This window comes from Frieseomelitta varia, unplaced genomic scaffold, assembly GCF_011392965.1.
Source record: "Frieseomelitta varia isolate USP_RPSP 00005682 unplaced genomic scaffold, Fvar_1.2 scaffold_345, whole genome shotgun sequence".
Lineage (NCBI taxonomy): Eukaryota > Metazoa > Arthropoda > Insecta > Hymenoptera > Apidae > Frieseomelitta > Frieseomelitta varia.
The window spans coordinates 566,291-580,641 of record NW_025110085.1 but is presented as its reverse complement, the minus strand read 5'-3'; the positions used below and the strand labels follow the sequence as shown (position 1 = coordinate 580,641).

General features: G+C 25.2%; 4 protein-coding genes across 5 annotated transcripts; 2 read left to right on the top strand and 2 right to left on the bottom strand.

Moving 5' to 3' along the window:
• The first annotated feature begins 197 nt into the window (after positions 1 to 197).
• Positions 198 to 2,373, top strand: LOC122530502 (ras-related GTP-binding protein D). The gene is made up of 7 exons (XM_043657525.1): positions 198 to 291; positions 645 to 793; positions 889 to 1,295; positions 1,376 to 1,512; positions 1,594 to 1,736; positions 1,809 to 1,957; positions 2,049 to 2,373. The coding sequence occupies exons 1-7, from the start codon at positions 289 to 291 to the stop codon at positions 2,270 to 2,272; spliced, it is 1,212 nt and encodes a 403-aa protein (XP_043513460.1). The 5' UTR covers positions 198 to 288; the 3' UTR covers positions 2,273 to 2,373.
• An 824-nt stretch (positions 2,374 to 3,197) lies between these two features.
• On the bottom strand, positions 3,198 to 8,074 carry LOC122530500 (gamma-tubulin complex component 5). The gene is made up of 14 exons (XM_043657523.1): positions 7,603 to 8,074; positions 7,080 to 7,508; positions 6,712 to 6,968; positions 6,469 to 6,640; positions 6,161 to 6,371; positions 5,787 to 6,087; positions 5,529 to 5,725; positions 5,123 to 5,432; positions 4,835 to 5,054; positions 4,482 to 4,770; positions 4,208 to 4,408; positions 4,052 to 4,134; positions 3,817 to 3,976; positions 3,198 to 3,626 (listed from the first exon to the last, which is right to left on the bottom strand). Exons 1-14 carry the CDS (start codon positions 7,672 to 7,674, stop codon positions 3,574 to 3,576), a joined length of 2,955 nt encoding a protein of 984 aa, XP_043513458.1. The 5' UTR covers positions 7,675 to 8,074; the 3' UTR covers positions 3,198 to 3,573.
• Positions 8,075 to 8,371: 297 nt separating this feature from the next.
• Positions 8,372 to 11,156, bottom strand: LOC122530501 (protein disulfide-isomerase A6 homolog). The gene is made up of 6 exons (XM_043657524.1): positions 10,975 to 11,156; positions 10,583 to 10,773; positions 10,277 to 10,501; positions 9,997 to 10,203; positions 9,538 to 9,863; positions 8,372 to 9,444 (listed from the first exon to the last, which is right to left on the bottom strand). Exons 1-6 carry the CDS (start codon positions 10,988 to 10,990, stop codon positions 9,126 to 9,128), a joined length of 1,284 nt encoding a protein of 427 aa, XP_043513459.1. The 5' UTR covers positions 10,991 to 11,156; the 3' UTR covers positions 8,372 to 9,125.
• Positions 11,157 to 11,990: 834 nt separating this feature from the next.
• LOC122530505 (pseudouridine-5'-phosphatase-like) lies at positions 11,991 to 14,110 on the top strand. Of its 2 annotated transcripts, XM_043657531.1 has the most exons (5): positions 12,000 to 12,240; positions 12,474 to 12,595; positions 12,848 to 13,066; positions 13,240 to 13,472; positions 13,548 to 14,110. In XM_043657531.1, the coding sequence occupies exons 2-5, from the start codon at positions 12,592 to 12,594 to the stop codon at positions 13,725 to 13,727; spliced, it is 636 nt and encodes a 211-aa protein (XP_043513466.1). In that variant the 5' UTR covers positions 12,000 to 12,240; positions 12,474 to 12,591; the 3' UTR covers positions 13,728 to 14,110. The 2 variants fall into 2 exon arrangements, with proteins under 2 accessions (XP_043513465.1, XP_043513466.1); XM_043657530.1 differs by lacking the exon at positions 12,474 to 12,595 and having other exon boundaries at positions 11,991 to 12,240.
• Positions 14,111 to 14,351: the final 241 nt, after the last annotated feature.

The following is a 14,351-nucleotide window of genomic DNA, read 5'->3' as shown; positions in this document are numbered from 1 at the left end:
GCATAATCCTTTGTTTCGAAGATTTAAATAATTGAAAATGAATATTTATTTTTGTGTATCAACTTGGTCGTATATTAGTCGTATCGTCACTTGTGTTGATATTTTATCAAACTACTGTGTATGATTTATTACGGTTTTACGTAGTTATACACATGAATATATACAATTTGTATTGATATTAAATTAATTTCATAAATGTGCAATCATACGATAACATTGTAAATTTTGTGAATCCAAAGTTTAATCGTAAAAGAAGCATTAAATAAATAAAAGATACAAAGCACGAATATGGTAAGTATCACTAATAATTTAACTTGCTGTGTTGATAATTTATATTATCTCAGTTGCAGATAAATTATTCAGAACAAAGTAATACTGTATTTTATATACATATTGATACTTATTTAATAACGATATTGTTAATTAATAATGAAATGATTAAATTTAGATTTGTGATAATTAATCCAATTACCATTTCCATTTCTTATTAAACATTTTTATTTTAAATTTTCATATTTTATCTTTTATTTTGTTCCTAAATTTTATCATTGTCAAGTATTTAGAAACTCAGTGACCTTCTAAATGATTTTAAATACGTATTGTTTGCAATGATATTTATTTTACTAAAAGCAATAATATCATAGGATGACGATGATCAGTATCAAGCTGGTTATGATGTAGGTTCTTTTCCTAAAGATTTTGGGTATGCCCCATTTGATGGAGAAACAGAGGGATCTATGGATCCTTTAGCAGGAGAACAAAAACCTAGAATATTATTAATGGGCCTTCGTAGGTAGCTATCAATTTTAGTATATTTTTATTTTGATAATATCAACCGTTTCATTGCTAATATTGTTATTGATTGTATGAAATGAACATTAACTTTAGGAGTGGAAAGTCATCAATACAAAAAGTAGTTTTTCATAAAATGTCACCAAACGAAACGTTGTTTTTGGAAAGCACAAACAAAATTATCAAAGATGATATAAGCAATTCTAGTTTTGTTCAATTCCAAATTTGGGACTTTCCTGGACAAATTGATTTCTTCGATCCTACTTTTGATAGTGATATGATATTTGGTGGTTGTGGAGCACTAGTTTTTGTTATCGATGCTCAAGATGATTACATGGAAGCGCTTAATAAACTTCATTTGACAGTTACAAAAGCATACAAAGTTAATCAAGCAATAAAATTTGAGGTGTTCATACATAAGGTTGATGGCTTATCTGATGATTGTAAAATGGAAACACAAAGAGATATACATACTAGAGCGAATGATGATCTTGCAGATTCTGGTAAATAAATAACAAGTAATTAAGAATCGTTCTTTATTCATATAATCTATAAATAATTGTAAAATATGTATATATTTCAGGATGTGACCAAATACATCTGAGTTTTCATTTAACATCCATATATGATCATAGTATATTTGAAGCATTTAGTAAAGTTGTACAAAAATTGATACCACAATTACCAACTCTAGAAAATTTATTAAATATACTCATATCAGTAAGAAAAAAATATGAATATACAAACTTTCATATAATATTTACAATTTATCAACAAGATAAATTATAATTTGTTTTTCAGAATTCTGCAATTGAAAAGGCATTTTTATTTGATGTAGTGTCTAAAATTTATATTGCAACTGATAGTTCTCCTGTAGACATGCAAAGTTATGAACTGTGTTGTGATATGATTGATGTTGTTATAGATGTATCTTGCATATATGGGTATGTCTTACAAAAATTTCTACGTAAAAGCTTTTACCTACATAGTAAAAATAACTACTATATTTATTTTAGTTTGAGAGAGGATTTAGAGGCTGCAGCATTTGATAATCAAAGTTCTAGTTTAATCAAATTAAATAATGGAACAATTTTATATTTGCGAGAAGTTAATAAATTCTTGGCTTTAGTCTGTATTTTGCGTGAAGATAATTTTGACAGACAAGGTAACATAAAACATTTCAATAAATTTAGTTAAAAAATTGGTAATAACACTGCACAACAACTATCTTCATAATTTTTGTTTTCAAATTACAGGTGTAATTGATTATAACTTTCTTTGCTTTCGTAAAGCTATACAACAAGTCTTTGAATTGCGTAATAAAGCTTTAACTACTACAAATGTTAATAATCATTCAACACCACCTATTAATTTGAATGAAACTACAAATGCACCTACAGTATCACAAAGTGGAACAATGGGACAAAATGGTACCGTTGTAATTGCACAGAGTTTTGGCCAGAATAGAATTTTTCTTTAAATTAAATAGAAAAAATTATTCACTTTTACTTTAAATACTATTACGATAATATATTTCAATCATGTTATTCATAACTTAATTTTATAAATATTTACTTAATATGCAAAATGTATTTATTTTATTACTTCTCAGAAATTTTTTTAATGGAAATAAATTACATATGCAAGTTACATATATATACACAACTGTATATTAAAATAAATTATTATCATCTATTAAGATAGTAATTCACATATTCATGAACGAATTATTATTATAAAAACTAACATTATTTTTCAATTCGTTACCATGAAGTAACAAAAATATTAACTTTTAATTGATATCTATCTTAAATCTTATACTTAACATTATATTTTTTATAGCTTATACTTAACTAAATTTTGTTATAATTTATATTAATTAATAATTTGTTTCTAATTTATCATCGTTAATAAAATCTTGCATTTCACGACGTAAGGCATATGGAGATAAATTAACTGTAATAATACTTTCTTCTAACTGATACCAACGTATGTATGAAAATGTTTGTTCATATTCATTTAGAATAATATCACTTGGTAAAGAATTTTCAGAATTCAAACTAAAAAACACAAATTTTAAACAATTTTAAACTTTTTATGTTCAAACTTTAATGTTTTATTATAACAATCAGTATTTAAAGACTAGTTTTAATAATATATTTTTTACCTGCTGTTATACCAATCCATTTTATGTATAATCTTTGGAATTGGAATAGGCAAGCCTGATGGTGGTAAATATTGATAAGCGATTTCAATTAGCAAACTGTGACTGAGATTATTAAACGGACATATAGTGATATTGTTTTCTATATAAATATCTTTTGTATTAATTTGATGTTGTAGCATTAATTCATCTGAAAGGAATTTAGGAATTTAGGGATTTGGCTAGGGTATTAGAAGGGAAGAAATTGATTTTTAAAACAAATAAAAATAATAAAATAAATTTTTTATTCTACAATATAAATTAATATATTTACAAATTATTTAACAAAATATACAATATTATAGTTCTCATAAATATTTCAATTGTAATATACATTTTGAAATGTTTGAAATATGGAAGATATATGCACACACTTTATTAAAAAAAAAAAAAATTATAGTATAATTAGTTACAAAGCATTAGTAGGACCAACATATTGGTAGTATTCTTGTTAATGAAAGGTTTGTATTTTTGATAAGCCATAAAACTTAGTTACTAATAAAAATAAAAAAATAATTCATAATAATTTTTTTTTTATAGAATCATTATTGGATATGTATAAAAAATTCAAAAATATTTTATTGTTGGACATATGACATACTGCAATTAAATGCAGAACTTAAGCCAGTCACTGCAAACAAAGCAATTAAAAAAAAAAGATACATTAAATGATGATATAAATTAATATGCTACTGTATTCTTTTAAAGTTATTAGTTGTAATTATTAAAAACCTTCATATTTACTTAATACTAAAATTATTGTATTAATTTACCAGTTTGAAGTAAACTCTATAACTGTGTTAATAAAATTTCAGACTTACAGTAATTTGCATCCTTATTCTGAACTGCATTATGTAAGGCTAAAGCAAGGTACGTGTGATATTTATTATAACTGTTTTCTAGCACATCTAATTCTTCACTAGCAAATGTTAATTTTTTATAATTCCATCGAGCACGGATATGATTACACATCTCAATTAGCTAAACGAAAGTTAGATATATTATGTATTTGTATAAGATATATATTATGTATAATAAAATATGATATATACATACATTATTTATTGTTGCCATTAAATCTTCATACTCTGAAGTTAATAAACAATGTTCATGAACTTTTTTTAAATACTCATTATGAACTGTAATTAAAAAATAAAATGATTATGTATTGTACAATTTTATTAGTATATAAATTTATTACTACGACTGTACCTGATATAATTGTGTCCAAACTCTCAGCTTGTGTCAAAGATTTTTCTAACATAAGACTTAAATTTTGTAATACTTGTCCTGATAAGTAAGTATGTACTGAAGTAATTGCATGCAACAAACAAAATCTTAAGCTTTCAATACGTCTGATATGAAACTGTTCTAATTTATTCCTTTTACATACTAATTTTGAACCTTCTAAATCTATAAAAAATATCTTTGTTTATAATATTCTATTAAAAATGAAAAGAAGAGCCTTATAATATGTTTTTTTTACCATTGAATCTTAAATTATTTAATGTCCATAAAGCCCATTTTAATTTCAACTGAAATCTAAATATTTCATTATATTTTACGAAAGTCTTTTCATTTAATACAATATTTATAGGCCAACCTATCGTATAATGCAATGTTATATTATCAACAGCTATTAATACTTGATTTGTGTGAGTATTAGAAACTGTAATAGACCAACGTGAACTTGAATCTGTCCACCATTGAGAAAGAATTTCTTCAAGTATACATGATAAAAAATATGAATTGTTCCACATTTGATTAGTTTCAATCTAAACAAAATGTATATAATAAAAATTTGATAATTAAAATAATTACTAATATTGTAAAGTGTACCTCATAAAATAATCTTTGGTAAAATTTATTCATAATATGACCTGCTTCCATCATATAAACAGATCTCATTAATGTTAAATGTGATTCTAATTTATATTCTTCACACATAATATTCTTGACTAATTTGCTAGCACCATTATATCGTGAAATTAAAATTTCTGTTAAGATATTTTCTAATATTTTCCTGAGTGGTAATATATAATTTGATACTTTTTCAAGCCTAAAATTCATTATATACTTAAAAAATGCTTTGCTAGAAAATATGTTTGAAGTATATAATAAAAATACCTTTTAAAAATATTAGTTTCTATCTGAATATTTCGAATCTCAGAAACCCCAACATCATCTACATTATCTCTCTTTAATAATTCAGGAGGAAGATAATCTTCTAGAGCTTTTAATAAAAATGGATTATTGAATTCAGATAACTGTTTTATAATATTTTTTTCCATATCCTCATCATATCCATTTTTAATAACTTCTTCTTCCTTTTGAAATGAAGATACAGTTTCTTCTTCTTTTTGTTTATCTATACTATATTTAGAAACTTCTACTTCTAATTTGGTATAAAATTCATCAACTAAAGATTTTTTCAATTCTGAAAAAATTATATAAAATTATATTCAAAATATTCAATATATATATAATAAAATATTCAAAATAATATTATAACAGTAGAAAAATCATTACATACCATTTCTTCCAATATTAATCTTCCATATATCTGTAATTCGATCTAAAGATACTAATAATTCAATACTTTGTCCTATATGTTGTATCTTTTTTATCAGGAATTGCAAGACTGGATCAGCTAAACATATACTATCCAAAGGTCTCAAAAAAAATGTTTCATACTGTATACTACTTTCTGAAACTGCACTACCTGATAACCTAATATAAATAAATTATTTATTATTTGTAATCATTTTACCATATGTTCAAATACTTTTACCTCGCAATTATAAATTCTTCTCTCCAATCTTCAAATCGACCCTCGCTTAACCATGTATCAATTATATTTAAATAAACAGTAAGACTAGATAAGTATAAACTGGTACAAATATTTGTTCTTTCTCTATTGTGTGAGTTTTGTATTTCAAAATATAAAGACGATAATAATTTAGATGCACACTTCCAATTTGGATGAAGCTTCCAATTGCATATTGACTTTTTATGAATTTCATGTAAAATTTGTATACTATACAAATTCTTTTTCAAAATTGATGATAAAGATAGAAATGTTAAACTGCTATCTAAAATCCAATATAAATATAAAATAAAAAATGAAAATATTTATAAATTTATTAATTGTAAAAAAGTTTTTACCTTGTTTTACAAGAATTTTTTCTATATCAATTATTTTCTCTTTAAATTTCATCAAATGTTGTCTTAGAATTGCATTATAAGTTTCATATGTTAAAGGTGCTTTTTTACAAAAATTATCTTGCTCTGAATATAATCTAATTCCAAATTGTTCTATATCACGTATCATTGAAAAATATTTACAAAAAGGTGAAAGAATACTATTAAATGCAACCTAAAATACATTATTATTAATACTCTTAAATAATTAAAACTCATATGCATATTAAATGTTAATGTCGCATATGCGAAAGTATCTATTATATACTTACAGTAGTTAAACTAGGTATTGATATATCAGAACGAATAAAAAATTCTGTTTTTTCATTTTGTTGAAAAACTACCATTTGCATCGGAGCGTGAAACATCCATAACAATTCTCTACATACAAGATATTCGCTAAGAGTTCCAAGTGTGTAAAAATCCCCTCCATTTGCTTTATGCCTATTTAATATTAACATATTGAAAATATTTGGATAAAATAGAAAGAGTACAATTTTTATAAGAATAATTACCAAATTTCACAAAGATGAGCATCACAAAATCTGCTCTTAACTGGATACTTTCTCCATCTTAACTCATTCCACCAAGTATTTTGAACATTTGATAATAACCAATTTTTAGATTTGAGTTCTTCGTTTAAAGCTAAAGATAAATCATTTAATTCTTTTTCAACAAAAGGTATGCATACTGCTTTATTTGATACATGATTTGTACATGCTTCAAAATTTGAATTTAGAGCCACATCATCTTCTATATCATTTGACCATTCCTATTAAAAATTTAACATTTGCATAAATTAAATAAAAACATATCTTTAAACATTTCTTACAAAATAATTAAAATATAACAAATATAAATAGGCAATTATAAAAGTATTTACACTCTCTGAATCACTTTTATAATCATTGAAAAAGTTTTCTTGGCCTTCTTTTAAATATTCAGCCCAATCAATTTCCTCTGTAACTTCATTTTCATCTTCACCTGATACATTGAAAGTATATTCTCCACGTGTCAGTTTTAAAGATTCTAAATCAGATTTACAAGTTTCTTTAGCTAATTCGAATAACAGTGTTAGCAGATACCATTGCAAATCATATTGTGGATGCTGTTCAAAATTAAAACTTAATAGAAATGCATCTACAAGTTCTTCGAATTTTTTTGCTACATCATATTTCCCATGAATTGAAAATTTTGTAATTAGAGCTTTAATAGCTTGTTTTGTGCTGTTACTATCAACAGATAAATACCGATGATGTTTGATGTTTGTCATACAAAATCGTTCACAAATTCGAAATCCTTCTTCATTTTCCTAAAAATTATACAAAGGGTACATACATATTTATTAAATGCATATTTATTCTAATGTAAAATATATCAATTGATAAATATACAACGCATATTACCTCAAAAGATGTAATTGCTGTTATTAACTGTTTTATGTCATTGTGAATATCATTTAATATTTTTGTACCCATTCTTATTTAAGGCATAAATAATAGAAAAATAGGAAGAGATCAATTTTGTACTGATAATTTAAAAGATATGCAGGTAAAAATAAAATGCAGATGAACAGGTATTTCCAAAAGAAAATAACTAAGAATCTAACCCTTTAAATTACACTTTTATTTTATTTCATTTCTCACATAAACAAAAAAATTATGCGATTTTAAAACTTTTTTATGTATGATTTAAATTCCATAGCTATTATGTTGGAATATTCGTTTCATTAAAGTAACATCAATCTTTAGTTTCTTTTGAAGCAAAATAAACTACGATTAAACAATATGCGCGAGACCCAAACTCCATTTTTAAATGCCACCGAAGTTACCTCATTTATAATTTGTAACGCAAAATATAAGTGATACAAAGATACAAAGTCATTTCTTGTATTCATTATTTTTTATTATTGTTAAAATAATCTGAAAATAAGCTTTTCATACTTTTTTATTATTTACGAAAAGAAGTAAAAATACTATGCCAAATAATTTTCGTAATTGTCTAATCTCTGTAACACACGATTTGAAATTTTACTCCAAATCATTGTGATATAACAAGCAAAAAATACGGCATGGAATAGGTTTTATATATCTGAATAATTCTCGAAAATAAAAACTTTCAAATGAGAAATTTAAAATAGTTAAATAATTGTAGGCAAATAAACAATACATGATATACATAATTTTATAGAGCAATTTATTTAATAAAAATGTAAACTAAGATTACAGTCAGTTAAATGTAGATGAGATGAAATTTTACATTCACATATACATATAAACATATTTTATATCATATTTCACATAATCGTATAAAATTCATTTCTGTAATCATGATGGAAGACCTGATACAAATCAGTCAAACAGTGAGATCTTAATAAACATAAGGATTGTGATACATTTTGTAAATGTAAATTTATGATTGCATGTTTTGGTCCCAAATTAGGGAAAACCAAAGATGTTATGGAATGTATATTAATATGTTATGCATGATCAGTAATTATTTTAAGTTCACAACATTTCCATAAAAAAGTTTTTGTTTGCATACAATCGAGTATATATTTTATTTTTACTATGATGTTTATCTGACTATTAGTTTAAAAATTTACACATAAATTCATAAATTTACACATGATTCTGATTGAAATTAAATAATTAAATTTCGTAAACTTAGCCTCAGTGGAAGAGTTGTTTTTTATGCACTTGTAATTTAACATATTATTAATTATTAAACTTCCTACGAAGTTTATTTCAGTTAAAAAAGAAAGAACATTCCTGACACTATAATAGTAATGCTATATTATCAATGTATGTTAAAATGTAGTGATATCAACCGAAAATAACGTTATATAAAAATAAGTATCAAATTGTTTTACTAACATGAAGATGAATATGAAGGTGCATATGTTCCTGAGAAACACTAAGTTTTATAATTACAATTCATCTTTCTCGTCGAGATCTATATCACTAAGATCGATTTCTTCCTCTTGCGGAAGTTCAGCATCTTTGCCGTCCCATGGTTTCGTGTCGAGAATAACAGGTAGCTGAGCTCCTTTCAAAGGAGCTGTACCTCCTCGCCCGTAACTCAAGTCTCGTAAAAATTCATTTATACCGTCATACGAAAAACTACCTTTTAATAAAGAATATTTCATTTTCTTTATATTTACAGCGGCTAGTGCTGGATATCCAAATCCTCCAATTTCTAATGCCTCTTCAATATGAGGTTGAGCACCAGCTTCAGCCCAAACCCAGCTGTTTATAAAAAAGATTTATAATTTATATATATATTTATAATTTAAGATATGAATTTATTGACTTTTGTATTAAATAGTGTATAAAACTCACCCCCATATTTTTTGTTTATATTTTTCTCCGAGCTCGTTTAAAGTTTTTAAATATCCATTTCTACAATCAGATTGACAATCTAAAATGTGCGGTAAAACGGACACAACGCATAATGGTTTGTCCTCGCAAACTTCCCTTAAGCTCTTTTCATTTATAATTTGAACTACTTCTGGTGCTGGAACATTCTCTGCCAATTTTTCCAATGCCCAATTCACGATATCGCTACTTGTGCGACCACCATCATATTCTTGCACAGAGTCAAAAGATTTTTTTCCAGGTGCAAAATATTTGATAGTTGGGTATCCTTTTATTTCATATTGGACAGCCTAACAACATTATTGTAGTTATTAATTTGATTATGAAGTTATATAATTTATAATTTGATTTTGAAGTTATATTAACTTGTAGATCATATTATTAAATACATTATAAAACATCATTTAAAAAAATATTAATTACCTTAACTCTATTTACAGTAGCATCAATAGCTCCTAACTTCACCTTGCCTTTAAGCTCTGTTGCTGCAGATGCCCAAATGGGGGCTAAATTTTTACAATGACCACACCATGGTGCATAAAACTCAACTAACCACATATCCTCCGAGTTCATTACTATTTTATCAAAATTATCATCTGTTAATTCAATAACATCTTTGGAATCTTTGGACTGTAATAGCAATAGAAAATTAATTACTTTTTCTTTATTTTTATTGTATTATATTTCATTATATTATATTTACCTTAGAATCTCCACCGCTCTTTCTATCCCCTAAAGCTCTACGTGCTTTTTGACTAGCTGCATTTAATGCAGCATCAACAATTCCTACTGCAGTTCTTGGTCCATTATAATCTTCTGGTTTACTATCAAGACCAAAGATCTTAATTGTTGGAAAACCTTGAATTCCATATCTTGATCCAAGGGATTTATGTTCGTCTGCATTCACTGCACCAACTTTTATAATACCCTGTAAAAATTTACATTAAACACTGTATTTAGAGCATATTGAAATAAATGATATTTGAAATATATAATTTTAAAAAATTACTTTCAAGGCAGTTGCAGCTTTGTCATATTCAGGTGTTAACTGTTGACAATGTCCACACCATGGTGCAAAGAATTCTACAACCCATATATTATCGCTATTTAACACCAAACTATCAAAATTATTTGGTTTCAGTTCAATAACATCCGAATTAGAGTACAAACAGCAAACTCCAGTAATTAGCAGCAAAATACCTAAATAAGACAAATATGAAACGATATTAAATCGCGCATAAATAATGTAAAAACGGATCTTAAAACATTCATAAAATTAGAATGAGAAAAGCCAATGTTCAGTGAAGAAATGAAAATACATTATAGATACATCTGCCGGTAAGATTTAATAGTAAATAAATCGTGAGGTATATAATATATACATTAGTTTGTAAAGCTTACCTAGAAATTCTTGCATTTTGCTTAGCAAACTAACAGACTTGTTTGTAACTATTTTTAGAAAATCATTCACCGAGGGGATCTTTCAAATATAAGATTGAAACGTATACAATCTTTTCTTCTAATATTCAATCGTTCACTCCGTTTCCCCTCTCTTTATAACCAGATATAACTTTTCGTGGATCGTGCTGATTGGTTGAACAACAAGCACAATGGAAATGCACAAAATGTAAGAAAATTCATTTTGAAACAATCCGTTTCATGTAGAACAATAAGAAACTGATTATATTTCATTTTAAAAATATTTCTATATAAATTTGTATAAATTTCATTTGAAAGTATTTCAGCAAATTACATTTGAATGTACGATGATACGTACGTATTATGAATGTACGTGGGCGGCATAAACAAATGTCTATAATATGTGTGTAATTTGAATTACCAAAATTGGATTTATTTGACTTTAAGCTTGAAACTTACAGTGTATATTATGTATTATATATATTAATGTAAAAATAATGTCTATTAATAATCACATATGATCGATATGTGTAATTATTTTATGAAATAATAATAAAATTAATCAGTACAAATTAAATTTTTACATTCAGTGCGCAATAATGTTGAAATTAAATTTTTCGATCTTGATTTTTATTCTTCGAATTTTTGTTGATAATTTTTATATAATGTATAATATCCCATTATAAGAAGTTGCTGGCAAAACAGATAATTTTATGTTTCAAATAAGGATAATTTAAAATTGTAGTTTTAATTTAATATTCTACTGATTCTAAATCTGTTTTACTGACTCATTAAAAATTAATTAAACACTATCTTATTTTGAAAATTTTATACTATTAAAGTATAATTATTGTGCATTGGCTGCTTAATTTTAAGTTCTAAAAGATTTCATGGTATTTCGCGCTGTTTCATAGAAAAGTGAATGTAATACATGTGATATAAAAATAAATATGAAAACCAATTAAATGATTGATTTATTTTTATACAGATATCTTACGTAATTGGCGCCATAATGTCGTAATGGTAGTGGTGTTAATTCTTAGCACTATCAGTCAAGGGCACACAAGTTCCATACGTAAAATATTCTTTAAAAAGAAAATGAATTAATATATAGAGTTAAAAATTCAATAGTTCAATTACACAAGGTGCTATTTATTACAAGAGTTTTAGATATTCATTGAAAAATGTTGCGAAATCAATATAAAAATGTTACACATTGTATTTTTGATATGGATGGGTTATTGCTAAGTAAGTGATTTGCATTGTCATTACATTACACATCTATGAAGTTATACAGTATTTCTATGTTATGAATTAATTATAGAGATTCGATTAAAAAGTATCTCTACTTAACATGATAATTAGATGTTTAACATTGGATGTTTATTTACTTCATGACTTCAAGCTCTATATTAAACTGTAAATAAGTGAATATTTATTTATATGAATACAGTAATTTTGTTTTGTCTATGCACGTGTAGTAATGAATAAAATCTCAGTGGCAATTATTAAGAAATATGAGGGATATAAATTAAAATACACCATGCATCTGTATGAGCGGATTTTACTGTCAAAGAAAGGGTTAAAATAGCACTTATCATGCGTGAGTTTGTATGTGCTTTACTTCTAATTCTTAAGAAGCTGTGTTAGAATCTTGTACATACATACTTGCGGGCATGTACATAAATTTCTGTTAAAAGTCTTTCATTTGTCATTAATTGAGGAACTATTTTCTCAACACAGTTTCTACAACATTAACATTTAAATTATGAATCATAGCTCAAATCAGTAAGTTAAATAAGTACTTACATAATACATCAATTATATAAGTAATCCTGTATTAAAATTTCAATAGATACAGAACTAATTTACACCAAAGCCATTAATCATATTACAAATCGTTATGGAAAAGAATTCACGTGGGACCATAAAGCAAAAACTATGGGTTTTAAAACAAAGGACGTTGCACAAGCTGCAGTTGAGATGTTATCTTTACCAATAACAGCAGATGAATTTGAAAATGAGGTAGTTAAACTATATCAAGAATTATTTCCTTCTGCAAATCTTATGCCAGGTAATTTATAAGGATTTTAAAAAATCAGAAAAGATTAATGAAAATGTTCAAAATATTTTTGATGTTGTTTTATTTTCAATTGTTGAAATACATTATTTTTAAATATATAAATTTTAGATATGTAAATAAAGAAAATTTTGTTAAATAAATACATTAGTCTTATTTGAAAACAGGTGTTGAACAATTGTTGAGACATCTGAAACAAAATAATATTCCAATAGCATTAGCTACAAGTTCTAATAAAGAAAATTTTGAATTAAAAACCCAAAAATGGAAACATATATTTGACTTGTTCAACCACAAAGTTCTTGGTGGTTCTGATCCTGAAGTTACAAATGGTAAACCAGCACCTGATATTTTTTTGATTGCTGCAAAGCGTTTTACTGATAATCCTGATCCCTCAAAGGTTTGTTAGTATTTGTAGTTTCGACTTTTTAGATTTGCTTTATAATTGTTAAAAAATTGAATATTACATTTTTAGTGCCTTGTATTTGAGGATGCTCCAAATGGTGTAAAAGCTGCAGTTACTGCTGGAATGCAAGTTATTATGGTTCCAGATCCAATGTTACCAAAAAATTATATTGAAAATCCAACATTGATAGTAAACAGTCTTGAAGAATTTCAACCTGAGTTATTTGGTTTGCCACCATATAGCACATAATATGTGTAAAATATATTCATGCATATAACTTGAATATATAGTGGCAAACATATACTTACAAAACACACTCCATAGATCAATTTTTATTATTTGTAATAATGTACAGAAAAAATAAATTAATTTTCATTTTGATTTTTTTAAGTTATAGCTTTAATTTCTTTTTTTACAGATGTTTACAAATAATATAGTTTTTATATTATTAGTCTTAGTTTAAAAACGAGTTTTAAATTAAATTATTTCAGTTATTATTTTATTGACCTATAACTGTAATAAAAATTTAAAGAAAAAAATAATGACTTAATATTCTAATAGTTAAGTCAATGTCATAATAGTAATGAATGTAAAAGAAAACAAAAAATAATAAATTATATATTCGTTTAAAACATTATCTATTGTTGATTTATCCTGACAATGTATTTTTAATATATACAAGAATAAGTTATTGTTAAGTACATATTTTAGTTTTATGCACAAAAATGTTTCAAATTATAAATTGTAAATATTATATAATTTTAGTTATCTTAAAATAAAATATTTAAAAAATATTCTTAAGACACTTTTTAATGCTTCTAATATTTACGTTATAATTTTTGAATAACAAATAAAATTAAAGTATAAAAAATA

Coding starts and splice junctions, on each gene's coding strand:
- LOC122530500 (XM_043657523.1), bottom strand. CDS start 7,674: ATGGGTACAAAAATATTAAATGATATTCACAATGACATAAAACAGTTA. Junction 6,372..6,468: donor CAATACCTAGTTTAACTACT/GTAAGTATATAA, acceptor AATGTATTTTAG/GTTGCATTTAATAGTATTCT. Junction 5,726..5,786: donor GAAGAATTTATAATTGCGAG/GTAAAAGTATTT, acceptor TATTTATATTAG/GTTATCAGGTAGTGCAGTTT.
- LOC122530505 (XM_043657530.1), top strand. CDS start 12,177: ATGTTGCGAAATCAATATAAAAATGTTACACATTGTATTTTTGATATG. Junction 12,241..12,847: donor TATGGATGGGTTATTGCTAA/GTAAGTGATTTG, acceptor AAATTTCAATAG/ATACAGAACTAATTTACACC. Junction 13,473..13,547: donor ATAATCCTGATCCCTCAAAG/GTTTGTTAGTAT, acceptor TTACATTTTTAG/TGCCTTGTATTTGAGGATGC.
- LOC122530501 (XM_043657524.1), bottom strand. Junction 10,204..10,276: donor AGAGCGGTGGAGATTCTAAG/GTAAATATAATA, acceptor TTGCTATTACAG/TCCAAAGATTCCAAAGATGT. Junction 9,864..9,996: donor CTACTGTAAATAGAGTTAAG/GTAATTAATATT, acceptor TAATGTTGTTAG/GCTGTCCAATATGAAATAAA.
- LOC122530502 (XM_043657525.1), top strand. Junction 794..888: donor TTATTAATGGGCCTTCGTAG/GTAGCTATCAAT, acceptor CATTAACTTTAG/GAGTGGAAAGTCATCAATAC. Junction 1,958..2,048: donor AGATAATTTTGACAGACAAG/GTAACATAAAAC, acceptor TTCAAATTACAG/GTGTAATTGATTATAACTTT.